The following is a 23,220-nucleotide window of genomic DNA, read 5'->3' on the forward strand; positions in this document are numbered from 1 at the left end:
TCAGGCTTGCTGCCGCCACATCTGGAACACTGGGCCCAGTCTGGGCTCCTCAGTACAAGAAGGCCATGGAGCCCCTTGAGCAGGTCCAGTGGAGGGCTACAAGGATGTTCTGGAGCATCTCTCTTAGAAGGGTTGGAGGAGAGAACTGGGCCTGTTCAGCCTGGAGAAGGCTGAGAGGATATTTCATCAATGTATCTGTACTTGCGTATCTGAAGGGGGTCACCAAGAGAATGGAGCCAGGCTCTCCTTGCTGGCTCCAAGCATTGGGATGAGAGGTAGAATCTGATGCACTGCAAGTTCCACTCGAATATATGGAAGCATTTTACTGTGTGGGTGTCTGAGTACTGAACAGATTTCCCAGAGAAGCTCAGGGGTCTCTCTCATGGCAGATACTCAAAAGCTGTCTGGACACAACCCCAAGTGTTGTGTTCTAGGGAAATCCTACTTGAGCAGAGAATTTGGACCATATGGTCCCACCAGCGGTCCTTTTGAACCTTACCCATGTTGCGATTCTGTAATTCTGTGATCTTGTAGGAATACCAATGAGTCTTCTGTGATAAGCTTGTTTGAAGAAAATTTCCCTTTCTAGCCTTTAACCACAGTGCACACAGCTAAAAAATGTGGCTTTCTTGTAATGGATCCTATGACAACTTGTCATTACTTCAGCATAATTTACTATGAAGCTAATCTCTTTTTCAGAGTATATTCCTTGTTTTTGCTGATTATAGGCTGCATTACTGGCAGCCATTCAGAATCTAGCCACATTCTGAGCAACCTGAAATTATTTATTTATCCTTTATCTTTGTGGTGTAGATGGCTGGTAGTTTCATTGAGAGTCAAAGAATGGGTTGACAAGAGTGACTTGCTTGTGGGCACACAAAGTCTGCAGCAGAGCTGGGATCACATCTTGCTTTGAGGGACAAACCCAGAAATCTCCCCTGGTGAGAGAGGAGAAGGCAGTTCATGCAGGGATAAAGAGAATCAGAGTGTGTATTGTTGATCTGAGGCCTGTGTCTATTCACTTACACATACCCAGACTGTTTGTTTGTTGGCTGATGTAGCTGGAAGTTCACTAATGTTCACACATATCCCCTCAGAAGTGATAGTGCACCTACATGTAAGATAGCTGGAAACAGGATTTAATTAGAATATAAGATAGGCCATGGTGATCAAACACAGGGCTTAGCTAGATCTGGCCAGCCCCCTTCATCCCACTTTTCCTTTATTTTCCCACATTTTTTCCTCCTCAACTCACCTCATAGATTTCCTTCTCCCTTTCTGCATTCTTTGCCCTAAACATTGCACAGTAAATCTTGCAGGTTCCCAAAATACTGTTCCCATTGCATCCCTTCACGAATCCTATACCATAGGCAAAAATCACCTTTAGTATGCAAGGCATCTGGGAGACAGTTTCTTGGCAGACGTCTTTCTCACTAGCTACCAAGGTTTAATCAGTTTTATCTGATGTTCTTGGGAGCAGCCAGTGTTGTCTGGTCCATTTTCCCTGATGAAGTTACTGAGGTTTCTCTTCCTGTCTTTGTTCTCCCTGCATCTTTTTGTTAACAGGGATTACACTTTTAGTCACACAAACCAACATCCGAAAGGTAACGAGGAATCACACTGGACCTTTTATTCTGTGCTGGCTAAGAAACTGAGGTGTACAAAATGCTTTCACAGACGAAGAGCTTCCCACCTAATCTCAGCAAACCAGAAGATCCTGCTTCTTGGGAGCTGCTAAGGAGGCTCCCATCCCCCTTGCTTTGCCTCTGAACCCCAGTTGCTGCATGTAGTCAGGGTGAGTTGGCAGGAGCCCACCAGGTGGTGAGATGGCCACACTGGGGTGCCACACGGAGCCGGGAAGGAAGGGCAGCAGCTGGAGATCTGTGTCCTGGCAGGCAGAGGAAATTCCCAGAGCCACATCCCTCAGGAGTCAGAAACCACTCCTCCTTCTCAGACCCCCCTCTGGAAACTAGTTTCCAAGCTGACTTCTACATGGGAATTAGCTATCAGTGGTTAAAATACCACTGAAAAACTAACAGAAGCTACATCTAAGTATTCAAATAAAAGCCTTATTTTAAATAAAAAATTTAATTAATCGTTCCAAATGCTGTGAAACCCTTATCAGTAAATCTCCACAAGCTCCTCTGAGTATGTTAAACATGAATTGTAAGAATTCTGCTTGAAACATTATTATTGTGCAGATCAGCTGAGCACAGTTTTAGAAATAATTTGGCAGCTTCTTACTGCTATAAACTGGCTTTAATTCTTAGCTAAAATACCTTCGGCACTAAGCCTTCCTCTCCAGCTTTTAAATACATGCTGCAAGCATTTTAGAGAGTTAAACTTTATTCTATACACATGCAGATCTACTTATGTACTTGACACTCACACAGGGGAATACTTTACAACCAAAAGGTACCACTTAATGAACTGCTCATGATTTTTGCACGAAAGCAGAATGGCACACAGTAACGTGGGTTTCTTCCTGGTCATCATATACTGAAAAATGTTGTTCCTTTAAACAAGGCCCACTCCTGCTCCCCCTGAAACCAAATAGGGTCAGGATTGGGCCCCTAGATTGAAAATGCAACAGAAATTTCCCAAATGCTGTGTCTCAGAGCCTTACTAGGATAGTAAACCCTACGGCTGGCTCTGATTTCCCTTTGTACTTGGCACTTCCCCCTGTACTGGGCACTGGTGAGGTCAAACTTCGAGTATTGTGTCCAGTTCTGGGCCTCTCAATTCAGGAAGGACATTGAGGTGCTGGAGCGTGTCCAGAGAAGGGCAACAGGGGTGGGGAAGGGTCTGGAGCACAAGTCCTGTGAGCAGCTGAGGGAGCTGGGGCTGTTCAGCCTGGGGAAAAGGAGGCTCAGGGGTGACCTTATCACTCTCTACAACTGCCTGGGAGGAGGCTGGAGCCAGGTGGGGCTTGGCCTCTTCTCCCAGTCAGCCAGTAACAGAATGAGAGGACACAGTCTTAAACTGAGTCAGGAGAGGTTTAGGTTGGATAGTAGGAGGAATTTCTTCACAGAAAGGGTGATTAGATATTGAAATGAACTGCTCAGGGAAGTGCTAGAGTTACTGTCCCGGGAAGTGTTTAAGAAAAGACTGTACATGGCACTCAGTGCCAAGGTCTAGTTGACAAGGTAGTGTTTGGTCATAAGTTGGAGTTGATGATCTCAGAAGTGATTCTGACTGGCTATGGAAATACCTTGTCTTCTAGTTAGGGAATAAAGTTTAGAAGAGCATGCCTCAGAAGATGTAAGGGGAGGCTTTTTGAAAGCAATAAACCCCTTGGTCATTGCAGAAGGTGTTGAGTGAGCACGTATGCCCCTGCAGGGGTGCAGCTCGGATGCAAACTCTTCCAGGTGTTCCTAAAGGGTTCCTGTCCGCCGCTGCACGGCAAGCGGAGAGTTTGTTGTAAGAAACGCCAATGGCACCACAACCCGGCCGTCAAAACTGGCCGGAGGTGTCTGATGGGTAGCAGAGGTGAGGAAGATGAGGCGGCCCTTCAGCCTTGCGGACAGGGCGGCGGCGGCCGCGGGTGGGCACGGCCGCCCAGCGGGGCGGGGCGGGGCGGCGGCACCACCCCTGGGCCCTCCCCCGGGCCGGCCCCCGCACCGCCGCTCCCCGCCGCAGGCTCCGTCGGGCCGGACTGGCGGAGCAGCCCCGAAGTTTGCGGGGCGGCCGGCGCGGGGCCATGTGGCTGCTGTGGCTGCTGCTGGGCTCGGCGGGTGAGTGCGGGCGGGGGCGGTGCCCCGGGGCGCTGCCCGCCAGCGAGGGGGCGGCTCCGCTCGGCGGGGGAGGGCGCCGGGGCCTCCTCGGCACCCCCGCCTCCCTGGGCGGCTCGTGGCGGGCCGGGGGCGCCGCCGGCCGCCCCTCCCCGGGCTGCGCTCGCCGCGCTCCCCTCCCTTTCCGGCCGGGCCGGGCCGGGATGCCCACGGCGGAGGTGCGGCGGGTGCGTGTCGGCCCCTCCGCCCCTCCGGGCGTGCTCGGGGTGGTCCTGGCCCCAGCGGGGGTGAGCGGGGCTGGCGTGGGGCGAGGCGCATGGAGCGGGGCCGAACCGGGCATCGAAGTCTCCGCCGGGCCGAAGGGGCCGCGGCTCCGCTGGTGCATCCCGGGCCGGGCCCCCTTCTCCTTTGCGAGGCCGCCTCGGGGCCAGGGAGGCCGTGGCGGGTGCGGGCGACCCTGCGGCGGTGGGCCCGCGTTGGGATGTGGCCAAGTGAAGCGCTCGGGTCCTGCCTGGCTTTACTTGGGGTGCGGAAAGGGAATTTCATACTTATTGCTCATATTCGTCTGTATAGAAACTCTTTCTCCCCGCCACGGTCGGCATATGCCTGTCAAAATTGGCGAGTTGGTGATGTTTTGTGCAGCTTTGCTGCAGGTGTGAATTATTTCTGCAACATGATCTTAGCGGGCACTTTTCCAGACAGTGTAAGTAGCCTGGCTGCATGCTGCTGTGTCTGTTTCTGAATCACGCCTTGGCGATGAAGTGATGACACACAGTGTGTAAAACTCAGATTATCAAGCTCAAATTATTTTCTTTTCTTGTCTTTTAAGAGTATTTGTTGTCATGAAGAATTCGTAAGTTTCACAGCTTCTATGGTAAAAGTTTGGTGTAGACGGATAGGAAGGAGGAGAAGAGTGACAGGACTTGCACTGTTTTGAAATTAGACAACTGCAAACTTTGACTGTGACACTCATAAGTCTTTGGAGGTTTAGGTGTCTTTGTAAAACTATTTCCGCTGTTCCATTTTTGGGAGGCGTCAGACGAAGCTTAAGTTTGTTTACCTGGATTGTGTTGCCTTCTTCCTTATTAATTTCCATTCTATTACTGCCAAAATTTCATCTAATTATTCACAGCAAGTTACATGTTTCCATGTGTTGAATATATTTGCTTGTAATACCACCCTTAGATTAACACGGAGGGATCCCATCTACAAGATACTGATCTTGACATCTGAAGGTTTCCCAGCCACCCACACCCCATATTCCTGCTCCACCTTGGCTTGGGGGCAGTGACAAAGACCTGTTTCTTGTGTGGAAGTTGGTACTTCAGCTTTTTGACTACTGGCTGTGGTTCTTGCACAACGTTCTTGCAGTTACTTAACCAGAGACTCTGGTTTACTTTGGGGCAGAATCAAAGAAATTTCTGAAACTTCTTTTTTCATGTGTTCTGTTTTTCTTTTGAAAAATAAAGTAGGGGGTCTTCAGGGATTTGTTTTTTAGATGTTGCTTTCCTCTGTATATTTTGGCGTCCCTGCAAGCTTCCCACAGGGAGCATAAGTTTGTCTCTGCCTGGCCTTCACTCTGTTTTGAATTTTACTTCTGGTAACTCCTGATATAAAATATAAATACTTCTTTTCCTATTGAATCTTTTTTGGGTACAGATGGGAAACCTTGCAACCCTAGGGATGAATTTCAGTTAACAGAAGGTAAACAGAATATAGTGTCCCTGTCTAAACAGTCGTTCTGCTAGTGTGCAGAAGTAACTGTTGACTTGCAAGGCAAAGTTGATCTTTTATTTTTGTCCTTATTCATAATATTGTAGTTGTATCAAGTAGTACTTTCCATCCTGAAAAAGCCTATCTGCATGGGAAAAGTTTTACTTTGTTATGATACTCGAGTTTGAACTTACACCAGGCTTGTTAATTTCAGTTGTTAACTAACTAGTAATTGATCAGAAAGAGACTATGGATCTGAAGTTTCAGCCTCTGTTCCTTGCACAGGAGCTTCCTGGTTACCTTCCTTTCCTCTTCTAGTCCCCATCTCATGTAAGTCTCATCAAGCTCTTGGGCAGCTCACACACCATGCACCCAGTTCCTTTCATCTCTCGTGCTCTTGCCAGTATAAGCAGGTCAGGCTCAGCTCGGATCCCCTCCTGCTGCCCTGTACATGTCATAGTGTGACCCAGTTTCCAGCACTTTGCTTTGGCTCAGTGTCTGCCCAGGAGTTCCTGGATGTAGGTTAGGTCCTGCAAGGATTCCTGTTTCCAGCTCAGACTGTAACAACATTATCAGGTTAAGTTAATATAGAAGGAGGTCTGTTAGTTAGAAAACAGACATCTGTGTTTATCTTCTACTGCTTGTATGAAGTAATGGAAGCTGATCTACACACAGTTACAGTGAGTTTTGGAAAGGATTGTTTCAGTGAATTGCAAGTACACTACAGCTGAAAACCCAATAAAATGTAAACAATCCCTAACAGAAAAAGGAGTTCTGTAATCCTGACTGCCACTGTACTGTGTATTCAAGACAATTTTTTTAGTTTAAAGAAACCTAAATCCTACTGAACATGTTTTGAACATAGATTTGTGTATTTTTTTCTTTGACCTGTATATCATCCATTAAGAAGAAAAATGGCAGGAGTCAGAAACATTCAGGTAAATTAACTGCTTTTACAAAGTGAGCAAAAAGGGACACTGTTTTTACTGACAATTACACACCTTTCTGTTTTAACTGAAGAAGGTTTTACAATGTCAGTCTTTGACTGGAGAATCAAAATGCAATGCACAGCTGGGATTTCTAAGTATCATCCCCAGGAGTCAGTTCAATATAAGGGCCTTTCTGATACATTAGTCGAATATATAATGTAGATATCATGCCTCTTAAAATATACTCACCTTGCTCTGTATTAAGGGAAGCTTCTGTGTCTTATTCCCTCCAGTATTTTGGTCTAAGATTGTTAGAATCAGGACCCATTCTACGGATAGCATAAACATGAAGGGCCACACGTGTGCTTTCATTACATTTTCCAACTTCACCTCAAAATCTTGCAAAAAACCAGAACATCCCTAAAATCAGGCAGGGATAGGAGCTATTTGAAGAGTCGTGTTACCTCGTTAGTCTGTATTGTGTAATATCTGCTAACTTAAAACTTCCACATGGTGTTAAGGAGATAGCCATTATTTCCTTACATGGGTCTTCATTTGTACTGACATTCAGAGGTATTGCTAATAGTAGAATTTCTTTGCTGAAAAGCTTATGTACTGCATGGCAGGAGTAATCAGCAGTACTGAGTGGTGGTCTCCTCTGGTAGATAAGCAGAGAGAAAAAAGCCCCTGTCTACTTGAATACTCATGTCTGTATTGTATATTCAGTAGGTCTATTCTGTGTTTTTCAGGCAGTCCTCTTGAAAACTCTTAAACTGAGTCTAGTGCTTCATAACCAGTGTTTGTCTTTCTTGGTACATAAGCCAGCTGTGAGCGTGGGTAGGACATCAGTGTGGGAGAGATGGAGAAAGATTCCTGGAGTTGGTAAGTCAAGAAACTTCCATCTTGGGACAGTAATAAACAACAAGCACTGGATATTTGCTGAAGATATGAGTCTGCCAGTGGTCATAATGAGAGCAGCCAGGGGTACTCACTCCAATGCAAAGCTCCCCAGCCATGCTGAGGAGAATGTGGGATTTGTCACAGGAGCCTGTGCCCACACACACAAGTTGTTTTGAATCAGTTTCTGGTTATTCGACATTTGATGTTTGAGGCTGTTGTCAGACTTTACTCTTGCAAGTACATTTTTTGTGCAGGGAGTGAAATAAGCAGAGGATGATTTGGGGGAGGTGTGTTCTTGGCTAGATTTAAACAGATTTCTCTTACTCACTGAATGTGGGGAGTTGCAGGGCCCAGGAGCTTCCCAGCATCCCATCTTGCCTGGCACAACCCCTGCAAAGAGTCTGCAGTTGCCAGGTTGAGAGGGAGGAAGCATGACTGCAATGTTGCAGTCACATGTTGTGATAGAAAATGAAGATTGTTATAAAGAAAATAGGTAGTAAAAATGCACCCTTTGTACAAATGTGAAATAAATTGTTACAAGCATGCAGTCAGTCTGTAGTTCTTGATATACTGAGACCAGCTCCATACCTCTTTGGAGAAAAAAGTTTCCTGGTGATACTATAATACGTTTATTGTGACAATAGGAACCTGCATCCTGCTTTCGTTTTTATGCTGATTATCTACTGGGTGAGGAATAAAATGGTTCCCTTTGCTGTAAATCTGGTAGACTGTTACAGGGTTATGTTGATTTGTTAAGTAGCAGTGATGAATTGAGCTGAGATTCAAGCATCTCTGTGTTTCAGTGCAATGTGGGAAGGCCTAATTAAAAATCAATTTGTCACCTGGAGAAAGAATTTGTTTTGGTTTTTGTTTGTGTTATTTACGTTTTTTAAATTTTAATTTATTTTTCCACACTGGTACATTTTACCAGAGTAGTGTCTGTCATATATCCTATTCTGTGGTTACTCTTTCTGTCCATGTGAGCAGAAATGCAATAATGGAGTAGGCCTGAAAAATCTGTAGCTGAGATCTGCTGTGATGGTAGCCGTGCTCTCCATTTCAGTGTCTCATCTGTTGTAGAAGCTGATGAGTTTTATGAATTGCTAGAAAGCCTGGAAGGCTGTTCAGTTGTCCTGCTTGCTGCAGACTGGAGCTGTGGATATTCTGGCTTTGGTACAAGACACTGTGATAACTATTTCAACTGACATTTTCAGGGTTTGAAAGGATTTGAAAACAGCTTCATTATCAGCTGGCAGGTTTCGAAGATGAGGAAAGAGAAACATCTTGGGTCTCAATAGTTGGTTTTTGGCATTTTTGTCTTTTAGGTATTACAACAACTCTTCTGTCCTGGCAGGATCTCATAATGGGCTATATCTAAGATGCAGAAGGGAATATTTCAAGTGAAAACAGTTTTAATTATGTATTTTAAGGCAGCTCTCAAGTTAAACATAGAATGACAGATTGCCCTTTGCTTGAAATGTAAATAGATCATGGCTGGAAGTAATTGTATTGTCAGCCATTAGGATAATCAGTTTATCATACATTTACTGACTGCTATAGAATTTTTGAGGAGGAGCTCATATTTATTAAGAAACAAAAAAAAAAAACCAAACCCAAACCAACAACAAAATTGAAAATTAAACAAACAGTTTAAGAAAAACAAGCAAAAAAAACACCATGGCAGAAAGCATTTGTCTAAATTAGTTACCTCTGATAGTGAACTTTTGATTTATATGATCAATGGGGTTTTGCATTTGCAAGGACTGTGTGTGTGTCCAGATTAATTGACATCTAGAAGCTTGTAAGCTGCAGTAACTTGATCAGATGTTTAGTTTCTTTCATGCAGCCTCTTGTGCTAGTGAAACTGTCAGACTAAAAGGCATTTTAGGGCAACCTCACCTTGCATGCAATGTTGTCTATCAGGACAGAAAAATCCTTTTAGGAGAGAAGACGGTGTAATAGTAGCTGGCTTGGTGTGTGGGTGTGTTTTAACTTGCACATGGGAAATGCTGAGGCAGTGAGATTTCTAAATGGAGCCCTTGGTCTCTTGTTGCTTATAGAGATCCCCACTTACCCACTTCTTGGTTGCAAAGGAACTTGTGGAATCATGTACTTATTTTAGTTGCAGCTTATACAGATGTGTACTCTTTGGAAGTTGGAGAGAAATAATAGGTAGCTCCTGTTGGTGTGAGAAATGTGTTGAAGAATTGGGGAATCATGTGGGTGGATAATCAAAAGGCCCCAGAGGAACAAAATGAAAATTGAAGCAATTTGGGGGAGGGGGGGGGGGTGGCTGCTGATAATTTTTTCCTCTGTGTTTCTTAAGCCTTCTTCCAGCTGTGGGCTGGACAGCTGTGAACTTGTCACAATTAAAACATATCAAGCAAAGCTCCCCTTTGTCAATATGTAAATGGTTGAGTAAGTTGCTGTGTCACATGTCAGAGTGAACAGGGAGCTGAGGTAATGAATGGAAGGTGATGTGGCTGTGAAACTGCTAAAATCTGGGATCATTTAGGATTGGGAGCTAATGAACTCCGAGGTCCTGATACTATGTCTTCTTAGCCAAAAAATTTCTATTTTAAAATGGCTTTGGTATCTCTTAAGGAGCCTGAGACTTAACTTATTAAAGATTGGGAAGTCTATAAGTTTAATATGGCTGAAATATGCTGTTGTGTTATGAAATAGCTTGTTTCAATAGGGGCAAAAATACAGTTTTTCAGGTTGTAGTGCTATTTTTATTCTTTAGTAGGGATTCTGATTAGTTTTTTTCCTTCTAAATTAAAGGAGAAATCCCTAAGTACTGCACCTTGCCCTGGGTCTCTGGTGTTGTGTTATCTTTTATCTGCTTAGACAGATTCCAGATGGCTCCTAGGGAATGTGATCAGGAAGATTCCTGGTTCAGGATTCTCTTATTGAAAATTTTAGATGGAAACCAGTTACATCACATGAGGTATCCTGTGTTGGTCTATTTTGAAACTGTTGGGTTTGTTGGATGAAAAGTTAGATTTTAGGTAACATTTTCCTGTGAGGCTTTATCTCTGTTTTCATAACATGTAATAATGTTATGGCAGCAAGTAGGTTGTGGTTCTATTAAAAATTAATATGTGAATTCTGACTATTAAGTATTTGTGTTCAAATTCCATCACTCCTTGGAGTAATTTCTCTTGCTTTATGTATTTTAGATGAATTTATCACTTCAATTGTTAATGAGTCAGATGATGCTTATAGCTCCAGACAGAACACCATCGCCAGCCATGTGTATATGTGTCAGCTAAAGACTTGTATTCTTCTGGGCAAAGCTGTTCACCGTTTTAGTGCTGCAGGATCTACAGGGGGATAGAATAGAAGAAAATAAAGATTGTGTAGAAAGTAATCTTACCTCTAAGGAGTTGCAGCTGGGCCGATTAGCAAAGGTTAGGAGCAGGCCTGACTTTAACAGGGCACAGCTGTAACCAGTGAGAAGAAGAGTGCTATAAAAGAGTGGGGTGCCTGGTTGAGAAGGGACCTGGAGTCAGTGGCTGCTTTGTGAAGGAGTAGGAGTCAGTGCTCTGAGGAGCTGTCCACGAGAAGCACCAAGAAGGTATGGAACTTTTGTGATAAGGAGACAACAGTATGGAGCCCCTGCAATGAGATGACAACAGATCTGTTCCAGGTTGTGTTACTGATCAGGGTATGACTTTGGGCAAGATTTAATTCTTTCCTCACTATATTCACTCCTCTTTTATTTGTCTTTTTTTTTTTGACACCAGCTTTCTTACTATCTTTCTTTGATGCTGTTAGTGCTACCCTAGTTTTAGTCAAGAGCTATGTGCCACAAATATCAGGCATATGTTTTTACAATTCAAAATAGTGGGTTTGGCGTTTAAGAGATGTTCAGCCTTGCCTGGTGTGGATTTGATGTGAGGTAAGTAGATTTTTCTTGATATGATAATTTTTAGTCAGGTATTCCTGTTTTTTTCCCTTTCTTTTTTGTTGTTAGTGTAAAGGCATTAAGATTCCTCAGATATAGGAGTGTTAGGTGTACAAAGATGTGAAGCATGATAGAGACACACAAATTAATGTACTTAGGAAAATCCATGTATTTGTCAAGTTGCACTTTCTCTCCCTTTTATAAGGCAGGGCAGGAGCTGACAACTTGAAGTACTGTTGCTTGTCTGGGGTGCTCTGCACAGGTAACCCATGGTTCAGGACCATGTCAAACCTGCTAAATAGTGCTCCTTGACAGGGAATGCAGTTACTGCTTACACATGGCTACAGAAGGGAACACTTGAGCTTGCAATTTTGAGTTTCAAGGCTGCCAATTCAGTCTCAGGGCTGGTATTCTGCTCCTGTCTCCCAGTGCAAGAAGTTATGTTAAGGGCTGTTAAATGTTTCTGCTTCTATTTGTATAAGCTTTGCTAAAATTCTGCAGCTAAAGATAGCCATTATTTCTCAGATTGTGAATCCCTTTCTTGTCAGATTTAAACTCCTTTCTTTTTCTTTCTTTGCTTGCATCCTTGTTCTCTTGTTGTGAAGCTGCATGCTGATGACTTAGTCTTTATATGCTTCTTTTCATAGATGATTTGTGCCACTTCCTTCCTCCCCTCTGTATCCTTTTCTCTTTTTTTCCTTCTTGCCTCATGACCTCACCAAAGTGTACCCATTGATGATGCATAGAGCTAGCCATGGATTTCCTCATCATGCCTCTATACTTAAAAAGAAAGATGCTGTTATGTATACTTACAATATCTATGCCAAACTTGTAGTTAGGAATTGTCATTTTTCCGTTGCCTCTATCTATTGCAGGTCTTCTGCTTCACTCTCCCACCAGTGCTGGGCTTGCTTTTCTTCTCCCTGTCTTCCCTGTCCATTGCTTAGCTATGCTGTGTGCTAAGGCTCAGCTTTAGGCTGTGTAGGACTTTGCTGCTGTGTTTGGGAGGTGGAGTTTAGTAAGAGCAGACTTGGGACATGGTCTTACTTAGTTTCTGGTACAATTTATAAGTGAAATGTGCATCTTAAGCAAATGAGCTCTTTCTCAGGGATCATTAATGAAAGATAGGTAATATTTACGTGACACGATGAAAGGCATGATTTATAAATTGCTAAATCATTTGTGAATGCATTGTTAAATATGTGCAGTCGTGGACTAGTTAGAGAGTTAAATATGTAGAGTTGCTTCACCTGCCAAAGTGCATCAGTTCTTCATAAATTAGTAGAGTCAGCATGTGTGACCTTCAAAGGAAACACACTGCAATCAATGAGTTTCAATGGCCAAATAAGTCCTAACCTGTTAGCCAGCCTCCTGCCAATGGCACAAGTTGCTCTTGTGGCTGGGTCCAAAACTGTGAAGTCTTAAAAGCTGGGTGGAACTGCACACTCCTAAACTGAATATATGGTTATATGGAGCCTGATGTGCATGGCTTTTGTCCTGAGGAGAATGGCTGTCCACCAAAAGAGTTTGAGGCTCTGATGGTGATCTTGGATGGGTGATCTTGAAGATGCCAAACTAAATCTTCCATGATCTGATCAACAGTAAGAAATGCCTTCTCAAGGCCTTGGCATTATGTAAAATCTGAACATCTTTGCTTGTTTGTGTAACTGGAAAAGCACAGTATAGATGCTGCAATCAAGATCTGCTCAGTGTGGTAGAAAGCAGCCTGCACTTGTGAAATCCTGGAGTCTGGAAGAACTTACTGCTCAATTGCTATTAAAAGACCAAGTCCTTGAACTAAGTAGGCATAATTCAGAATTGGCTAAGGAAGATCAGTGTTTGTGGTGATTGCTGTCTTTCAAACTCAAAAAAGGCTTCTTTTTTCTTTCAGCAAGTTTTTTAAAAGGTAAAAAGAAGATGGAGAGGGGGAAAAACAAGCCATATGGCTGAAGTTCAGTACTTGGTTGTGAGTGAAATGAGAGCATAAATGGACTTACAGGTAGAATTGTGAAAAAACCAACCCAAAACACTGTGAACTTTTAAATGAGCAGATCATTCATTTTCCTATGTGACCAGGGTTCTAGATGTTAAACTTGACATTAATTGAATCGAGTCCTGTTTGAATTCTGATTTATGTTCTCTAAGAAGTGTTTGGTAGCCCTGTCTTAAAAGGGGAGATCTACATACTCTTTTTAGGCATTTTCAGTCCTGTGAATATACTGGCTTTGAAAATCAGCAAGTGTGGAGGGAAAAGTACATCCCTGTGATATTTTTCAGCTTACACATTCTTAATCCAACCACAAGCATTTGTCCTTTTGCAGTCAGATGGAGGACTTCCCTCTGTTATCTGCAAGCAGTATTTAAATTTCAGGAACCTATTCTTTTTATCTCCTCTGAAAATGGAGCTTCCACGTGCAGTATACAAATCAAGAATCTGCTTCTGTCCAAAGATCAAAGTGGTCTGTATAGAACATGAACAGAGTACTTGGAAGATAAAAAGGACATTGATAGTAGAGTTCCTAAGAGAATTTTTAAACAATATGAGTTGGCAGTACCAGTTGTACCCTGAAAATCTTCCATGAGGAATGTGAGCTTCTAAATTGCAAGTTTGAAGTAGAGTGTTGTCCGATTTTTTCCCTAATAGGGATTACTGTGAATATCATGTTTTTTGGAATGTTTTTCATTGCAACCTTTCTTTTCAAAAAAAGAGTCCAGAATAGCAGTGACCTTATTTTGTACTTGAATTATATGTCCAGTAAGGTTAAGAGCACAATAGCCATTTTTCTTCTTCAAATTTTCATAAAATGAGAGACAAAATGTTTTTCAGTGTAATTTCGTATTTGCACTGCAATTTCAAGTGATTGAAATGCCTGCCCTTTTCAACAACTGAGATATTAGACATTTCATGGAATACTCCTGATTCAGAGGTCCTGCATGTATTCTTTTTTGAGGTAGCATGTAAGAGTGTCTCTCTTAGTTACATCAACAGAGTCCACCCAAAAGTGGTGTGTAGTTGATGACATTGGTTTGCACAGCTGCACCTTTTCATCAGTCTCAAGTTTTTCAATAGAGTACAGAAAGGGTTTGCCATTCTTATGCAAAATTGTGCGTGTTAGTTACACAGGAAAGGCCCAGTGTCTCTTCCTGCTGTGGCTTTGGTAATGTTCAGGCTTTCAAAGTTAAAGGCTCTTTACTTATTAATGGTTTCTACATGAGATAGACTTCAGCATCTAATCAGATTGAATATCCTTAAAATTTCTAATGGGATCCTTGAAAATCTGCCAATGGACTATATAGGTTTTCTGATGAATTGTTTTAATTGAGCTCTGCCTTGCTATTTGGTTAACAGTCTTCAGGGTAGCCTCAGGCTGCTTACTTTCCAATTTCCTTGTGTTATCTGTAGATAAATGTCCACCTCATTGGAGCTTAATGGCCAATTAGCTGAGTCAAATAAAATCTGGAAACACAAGAACCAGTGCTGATCATTGGCAGGATATTCATGTCCTAACTGAGGTTGAATCCAGAGTTGCTGACCTGCTGACTGCCACTGCTCCTTGTGAGTAGTCTCAAGGGGAAACTGCTCAGCCACAGATTAGCTGGTTTTTCCCTGCAGTGTTGGTACTTTTGTTTCCTCATCAGTTGTTGCAAAATGAGGCAGATTTCTATTGTGAGCAAACTTTCCAGTTGGAGAAGCAATCAGTGTAACTTCCTTTGGGCCTGTATCGAAAGACCTCTGTAAGGCCCATTAGATCCTGTTAAAATTAGGCCCACATATAGTCATAGACTCACCAAGGTTGGGAAAGCCTTTCAAGACTGGCTCCAGCCTTTGACTGAACACCAGCATGTCAACTAAATCATAGCACTAAGTGTCATGTCCAGTTGCTTCTTGAATACCTCCAGGGGTGGTGATGCCACCATCTCCCTGGGCATCCTGTTCCAGTGCTCACCCTTTCAGTGAAAAAATTCTTCCTAATGTCCAGCCTCAACCTCCCCTGGTGCAGCTTGAGGCTGTCCTCTTGTCCTGTTGCTGGTTGCCTGGGAGAAGAGGCCAAACCCCACTTGGCTACAACCTCTTCTTGGGCATTTGTAGAGAGTGATGAGGTCCCCCGAGCCTCCTTTTCTCCAGGCTGAACACCCCCAGCTCCCTCAGGACCCATACTTCACCTTGTTGAGCCTCATACAGCTGGCTTTGGCACATTGATCCAGCCTGCCCAGCAGGTCAGCACTCCTGCCCAACTTAGCACTGTCTGCAAACTGGCTGACAGGACACTTGGTCCTCTCAGTCAGTTTAATGCCTCATTGATAGAGGTATTAAACAGGACTGGACCCAACACTGAGCTCTGCGGAACACCACTTATGAGTGGCCACCAGTTGGATGTACATTCCCCAGTAGACCTGGCTATCCAGCCAGTTTTTAACCTAGCAAAGAGTGCATGATTTAGACTTCTAAAATATCAGGTGGTTATCTCCAGTTTGTAAAGGAAGCATGTCTGATATGGGATGTCTCAAATGAGCAGTGGCATTGAGGAAATAGAATGATCTTTGCACCTTTGCCAGTCTGGCCCTTGAAGATGGAATATGTTGGGTGTTTGCAAACACAAGCCTTCCAAGCTACTTTGCACATTCCTGTAAGAAAACTAACTTAGCCCAGATTTAGTTACTGTTCCAGCATTGTTTACTTTGGTTTAGAAGGACTGTGTTGGCCTGTTGTGTTGGAAAAAATGCATTACTGAAATGCTGTAGTAAATGTTTTGGTTAGAGAACCATTTGAGTGATCTTAACTGTCAAAATTAAACCCTAGGTGTAAGCAGCTATACCAAGAGCTAGTCATTGTATAGTTGCAGGGCAGAGTGATTTTTGGATACTTTGGAACATACAAATTTATAATCTGTTTTCAAACAATCTTCCCAAGTTGTTCCCTTTTCCCACTAATCACATCCCAGCATTAAACAAAGTAAAGGGTATGTGCAAAAGGAAAACAGAAATTGAACCATACAAGGTGTTCTTGTTGAACCTGTAAGTGTAAATAAGAGGGCAGTTAATTTCTGTATCTAAAATGGTTTGAGTTTCTTAAGTCTAGGGGATCACTTATCTCTAGAGTTACTATGTGAACTGAATCTAGTTGGTAGTTGGAGCTGCAATTTCCCAAACTCCTTCCTGCTTATCTGTTACAGAGTGGTCCTTCCTATTTTAGTCAGAATCCAGGAACTGTGTATCAGCTGCATACCTGCATAACTCAAAGATTTTTGATTATAAAAGTATAAAAATGCGTGTTTACTGCTGAGGAATCAATGGAGTTGGCAGACAATACCAGGCTGGGTGGGAATGTTGATCTGCTGGAGGGTGGGAAGGATCTGCAGAGGGATCTGGGCAGGCTGGATCAATGGGACAAAGCCAATTGTGTGCAGTTCAGCAAGGCAAGGTGCCGAGTCCTGAGGCACTTGGATCACAGCAACCCCATGCAATACTGTAGGCTTGGGGGAAAGTGGCTGGAAAGATGTCCTGTGGAAAAGGACTTGGGGGTGCTGGTTGACTGCAGCTGAACATGAGAAGGCCAATGGCTTCCTAGCATAAATCAGTGTGGCCTGCAGGACCAGAACAGTGATTGTCCCCTGTACTCTGCACAGGTGAGGCTGCACCTTGAATCCTGTGTTCAGTTTTGGGCCCCTCACTGCAAGAAAGAAATTGAGGTAGTGGAATGAGTCCAGAGTAGAGCACTGGAGCTAGTGAAGGGTCTGGAGCACAAGTCCTGTGGGGAGCAGCTGAAGGAGCTGGTGTAGTTTAACCTGCAGAAAAGGAGGCTTTTCTGGGGGGAAACCTTACTGCTGTCTACAACACCCTGAAAGAACATTGTGGTGAGCTGAGGTAGACAGAGTAACAAGCAATAGGACAAGAGGAAATGGCCTGAAGTTGTGCCAGGGCAAGTTTATATTGGGAATAAGAAAAAAATTCTTCACTGAAGGGGCGATCAGGCATTGGAACAGATTGCCCAGCAAATGGTGAAATCTCAGTCCCTGGAAGTGTTCAAAAAACATGTAGATGTGGTCCTTAGGGATATGATGTAGTAGTGAACTTGTCAGTGCTGGGTTAATGCTTGGACTCAGTGATTATTGAGGCCTTTTCCCTCCTTAATGATTATATGATGCACAGATGGGCTTTAATATTAATAGTTTGCATTTTTTATGATATTTCTTTAAAAACAGTTTATATATTTGGCAGACAACTGATCAGTATATATCTCCAGGTACTCATCTTCTCAGCATCCAAGCAGGGTGGAAACATAAATTATGGATGCTGGCAGTATTCCCAAGGGATAGGAGAGCATTAGTAGTCCTTAACAGATAAGGAAAACTGAAGCCAAGGAAAGCAGAATAATATGATCATGTAAGACATCTGTGGCAGGGCTGAACCCTATCTCCAGTCATCTCAAATTCATACAGAAAGCTGCCCTTCCCTGAAAGACATCCTGTCTGCAAGGCTGGACTACATGGCAGGTACTGACAGTCATCTTCTGCCTCCTGAAGCTTATGTCACCAGCATTCCTGTCAGAGAGCTGACTACAAGTCAGCACACTCACATGGGTGTAGCCATTGTGGTGTTTGAAGGGACATCGTGGTGCTTCACACCAGCTGGATGACATATGGCCACTAATTTGTAAAGCTGCATCTGTGTCTGCCTCAGCTCTGGCAGCTGCTCTTGAGGGTGAAAGCTTTACAAGTGTGAGAGACTTACCTTTAAGTGCATGTAGACAATAGCCTGTCTGCTTGCTAAGTCTGATGAGAAATTGTGAAGGGGCAGGACAGATAATGTGCAATGAATGCTCACATCCTCCTTTGTCTGTTTGGTTTTTAATGGTATAAATAGATAATGGCATCAGTTGGAAAGCTCAGTTGTGAAGTATGGTAGGAGTAGAGTGAGTTCTCTTTCCTAGATCACTTTTATGTGTTAGTGATAGGAAATGTTCCTGTATGGCATTACTGACAGCCTTGAGTGGCTGGCAAGAATGTTTTAAATCTGAGACTGAATTCTTGGCTTTCTTCTGAGTTTCTAGTTGAATATATTTGCATTGGCAAAATAAGTTGGCTGACTTAAACACATGTTAAGTACAGACTTAAAGTATCTTGAAATAGTAGAGCTTGAATACCTTCTTTGCTTTCTCAAGGGCAAATTCTGCCACTGAACATATGTTGTAGATCACATTTTAAAGTGGTTTTTCCCTGGCTTCAATATTGCTGTCCTTTATTTTGAGCAGCCTTTTTCTCCCCACCTCTGAAATGGTAGTAGGATGTGGTTACTGAAATTATTAATTCTGTACCTGGAGCATTCACTGTGCCTCTCTGAAGCAGGAGTGTGTTACAAATCAAGGTAATGTGTGACCATGTGCAAACAGAACTGAGATAACATGCTAGAGATAAATGATCCTCGGCAAGTCGCAATGTCGCAGAATTGTTTGCTGTCTGCCTGGCTTTGTGCCATCTGCAAAATGGGGATAGCACTTACCCACCTCAGTTTCTTTAGTTTCATAAATGCTGGTAAGTGCTCGGTTCCCCAAAGTGAGTGTCATCAATAATTCATTATCACTTAATTGCTGGAGCTGATTTCTGATTGATTTGCTAAGTAAGACGCTAGGAAGTGGTAGCTGCCAGTGTCAGTTCCACTTCTCTGCTTTCCCAATGTTTTATGCGATTGTTGTGCACATGCCTTTTCCCTTCTCCTCCATGAATGCTTTGCCCTCAAGACCCAATAAAATTGTAGTAGCTTATGAAAAGAATGGAACAAACAGCATCAGATGAGATGGTGGATTTCTTTTTGCATCAGCAAAGAAGCAGGTCTAGGAAGGGCTGAAACTCAGACTGAACTTGGAGGACTCAGCCTTGCGTGTGTGACACACTGTCACTGTTTGTTACTTTTGCTTCTTTTCTTTGTTCAAGTAGGCTACTTCTAGACTGCTGTCTTTTCCTCTTGCTGATGCTCAAAGTGCTTGCTTGTCTCTAAGCTTGTGTGAGAAGGCTGTTTCAGTTGTCCCTTTTAGATCCCTACTTTGAATCATATGTGAGTTATTTCTGATAGTTTTTCATTATAATCAGAATATGTAGGTTGGGAGTGGATAACAGTTGTATATGTTTTGCTTTTTTACGTGAGGATTCATAGATGAGGATTTGGAGTTGTGCAGATTCTCCTTCCAGTGTGTCCTGCTAGCAAGAAATTAGTGCCTCCAGTCTCCTAGGGTGGAGCATTGGCAGATTTCTTTTTGGATGCTAGAGAGGGGAACTTTAAAATAGATGTCCTGAAAAATATGTGGTGCTTATTTTTATTAGCATAGGGTAGTCTCTGTTCTGTGTAAGATGTGAACTAAAATATAGATGAGGAGGCAGGGCAGTATCACACTCTCTGGTATGTAGAAATGAGAGATGGAGAAGAAGTATTCGTTTATCTATGTAGCTTATCCCCTGGGACATTGCAAGGGTTTTTCATCTACTTTCCTGGATGAAGGTCCAAAGATAAATAGCTACAACTGGACTTTATTCATATGTTTTCTGATTGCTTTCTTAAAATTTGGGACATTGCCTCACCTTGCAGAATCTGAACTGTTTAACAATTGTGCAGGGTTTGGCAGTGCCAAATGTTTTCAAACCCTGTGCTGCATCCTAAAAACCAGTGCTCAGTCTGTTGGAGCATGTCTTTCATCTGAGTGTGGTTTGCAAGGAGGCATTAAAGGAAAATATATGGTTTGTTTTTTGGGGTGGGTTATTTGTGTTTTTTTTTTTTTTTTATATTAACATACATAGCTTCCAGATTGATTCAGTTCTATCTTAAACACACATGAAGAATGATTTTGTTACTATTTTTATACATTCTTGAGAATTTGCATCACAATTCTTTAAAATAACCTCAATGGGTTTGTTTGAGTGCATTAACTTTCTGCCTTCAACTGCTGTGGGAATAAAAATGAATTGACATCTCAGTTCTCAGAGATGACAGAATATCCTGATTTGAAAGGAATCCACAGGCATCATCAAGTCCAGATATTGGCCCTGCACAGGACACCCCCAAGAATCACACCCTATGCCTGAGAGCATTGTTCAGATGCTTCTTGAACTATGTCAGGCTTGGAACTGTGACCACTTCCCTGGGGAGCCTCTTCCAGTGCCCAAGCACCCTTTGTTGGTTTTGTTTTAATGTGTTCTAATGTCTTTAAACTTCATTAAAGGGACCAGTCTGGAAAGAATATCTGTGTCAATCAGCTGCTTTGTGGGATTCCTTAGAGACCTACTGCAGTCTTGCTTCAGTTTCTGTTTACCAAGCTTCCTTTAAAAAGTGTTGGTTTCAAAATGAAATTTCACACGATGATATTTCGTTAAAATGAAAAAGTTAATCTTTTCAGCTTGCTGAACTTTGTTAGGTCTGTAGTCACTCTTGTCTGTCTTCAGGGAAAGAGGACACAAATGATGCTGCTGCTTTGAGTAAATAGTTTTCCATGGACGAGTTGTCAAACTCAGAGTTTTGACTTCAATGTGTTGCAGCTAGGATGTTTTGCACAACAATGTACCTGCCTCATGTTCCTAAAGCTGTTCTTCTGTTTATTAACAGGCATATTTATTGTCAACCTTTCTAGGCAGCAAATTGAGAAAGGGAAAAGAGTAATTTTCAAGTCTGTACAATGGCTTAAAACATCACTTTCCACAAACAAGAGTAATCCTTGAATCAGTGCTTTTCTCAAGTGAGATTTTAACATCTTCAGTGGAGAAGCTCTGATATAAAGGTGCAGCAGAAGGAAGAATTAAGACTTGGAAGGAGTAATTAGTTTCCGGTTTCCAGTGGCACAATGAATTTTGTGCTTTTGGTTTGGGAATACATAGGGGAAGGAAACTTTTTCTGCCATACATTTAAAGTTTTTCTGTGGTTTTGGTCTTGCCATAGAGATTTTTTCAGTGCTAAGTAAATGTTTGATCACAAAGCATCTCTGTCAGTGTGTGCTTGCTGCCAAGATGCTTCTGAAACACAGAAGGTATGTGGACATACTGGGAAAGTTGTGTCACTGCCCTTCTCTGGCAGTCGCTGTGATTGACAGTCCGTTGTGTCTGAGTGTGATGGAGAATGTCAGCCAGGTAGAGGGTGATCTGCAATACACTGAAAAATTCATAATGGCCACTCAAATGATGGCAGTGATGACACTGCAGAGTTACCTTGTGGTGGCTGTCTCTGAGAACGTCTTCCTGCTTTTTGGATGAAGCTTCCAGACTGCTGAAGGATACTCTGTACCATTTCTGATCGTATGAATGAACTTGGTGATCAGATAAGGTGAAAGGAAGCAAGAACTTACATCCTCATCCTAAGGATGTCTTTGTTAGGGGTGTTGTATTATAGGCATTTTCACATGACCTTGTCTTAAGCTCACACATGGAATAAATGGGTGTTGTTTGATGGAGGTAACACTTCAATTAAGTTTTTGTGTGCAGTCATCAGCTGTAATGCAGTCAATACGTAGTGTATTCTAAATTTATTTAGTGGAAAATCTGGAGAAAACACAGCCATAGTGCAAAGAGCTAATAGATAATATTGTTTCTCGTTGAGCCATATCATCTGCTTTGTGTGTGAAACACAACAATATGATCTAGGACACAGCTTGAACAAAGTTTCTTGGTCCTGGGTGAATCTTAGCACTCCATTATATTTTCTATGTTAGTTTTCCCTTTATACTTTGAGATTGTTCACAGAATATGGGTCAGTGTACATGGCCAAAAGGAATGTTATTTTTGTGTTAACCCCTTGAATCAGAAATATCTCTATACAAAACTTGTAGCAAAGCAACAAATGCATAAATATTTCCTATGTTATAGACTATATTGTGATTGAATATGTGAAAATTAATTGCCTAGGAGATGAGGAGAATGTGAAAGACTATAGTAATCACATTCAGCCTTTCTTGAGTGATTAAAAATGAAGTTAAATTAGTTCTATTTATTAGTTGAGCTTCATCCCTTTTTTTTCCCCCAAAGGGACTAACCCTTGAAATGAAGTGAAGCCCTGTTGCTTGAGCAGAAAGCAAACACAATTGAAGTGCTTTCAGCATAACAGAGAACTATACAGTTAATTTTTCCTGCAGCCACTCCAATTACATGGCTGTTAACAGTTAAATTATGAATGAGGTAGTCTGAAGGAAGCCTCTCCTGACTCTCAGCATCCTCTTTTGTTTGGGTTGGTCACCAGGGTCACAGGAGTCTCATTCCACATGGAGCAGTATGAGATGCAGACAGGCTTTCTTTCCGGACTTGAGGAGAATGCGACTGAGTTGTCTGTCATTCACAAATCTCAGCTCTTCTGGGTCCTTAAACTCAAGGAGTTTAGGTTCTGGTGCAGTGAATGATGAGCATTCTCGTACAGACTGATGAACAAAGGCATGTCTGGAATGATCCAGGCTGCGAGGTGCTTGCTTGGGGGTCTCTGAAAACAGATCAGCCTGATGTCTTGTATAATATATGAGTCACAGGTTAGCCAGTGACATCACCATTCTCATCATGTTGCTTATCCTGTGTCCTAGACAGTATGGCTTATTGTCTTTTTGTGTTGTGTAATGTCTCCTGCCAACAGGATGGCACAGCTGACCTGTTAAATTGAGGATTAGTGATAATAACAATGAAAACATCCTTTTTTGGAAGCATCTTGACAGATAGTGACTTTTTTTTGTGTGTAATAAAAAGAATATTGAAAGTGGTCCCAAGTTCATGGTCTTTATGACATAAGCACAGGATTTGTCTTCTTGGCTAAACATTCTTTGCTTAGGTGCTGATCTCCACATACTTCAGTAAACTGCCAGTATTGGGAAGTAGAACTGAAGAGAAAATTTAGGGAAGATAATTGTGTTAAATGAAAGCCCCCTCCTACTTGTCTTGTAGGAAGAAAGTCTTCACTCTCTTTATTCATTTTTTTTTCCATTTGCTTTACATCTTGTCTGATGCAAAGTATGTGAAACCTTTCTGAAGTTTTAACTAATTTTCCAGTTATAGCAGAGTCTCTTACCTCAGAGCTTTGCACT

The 23,220-nt window shown here is 42.5% G+C and overlaps 1 protein-coding gene across 3 annotated transcripts in view; it reads left to right on the plus strand.

Moving 5' to 3' along the window:
• The first annotated feature begins 3,648 nt into the window (after window positions 1-3,648).
• Window positions 3,649-23,220, plus strand: part of LDLRAD3 (low density lipoprotein receptor class A domain containing 3) — a 107,564-nt gene continuing 87,992 nt past the window's right edge. The window contains exon 1 of one of the 3 annotated variants that reach the window (XM_059475244.1): window positions 3,649-3,734. In XM_059475244.1, coding sequence (XP_059331227.1) covers window positions 3,701-3,734 — 34 coding nt within the window. In that variant the 5' untranslated portion in view covers window positions 3,649-3,700. Of the gene's footprint in view, window positions 3,735-10,782; window positions 10,854-23,220 lie in introns of those variants that run through there. The other 2 variants (XM_059475246.1, XM_059475245.1) reach the window with 2 other exon arrangements.

The sequence above is a fragment of the Ammospiza nelsoni genome, chromosome 6 (assembly GCF_027579445.1).
Source record: "Ammospiza nelsoni isolate bAmmNel1 chromosome 6, bAmmNel1.pri, whole genome shotgun sequence".
Classification (NCBI taxonomy): domain Eukaryota; kingdom Metazoa; phylum Chordata; class Aves; order Passeriformes; family Passerellidae; genus Ammospiza; species Ammospiza nelsoni.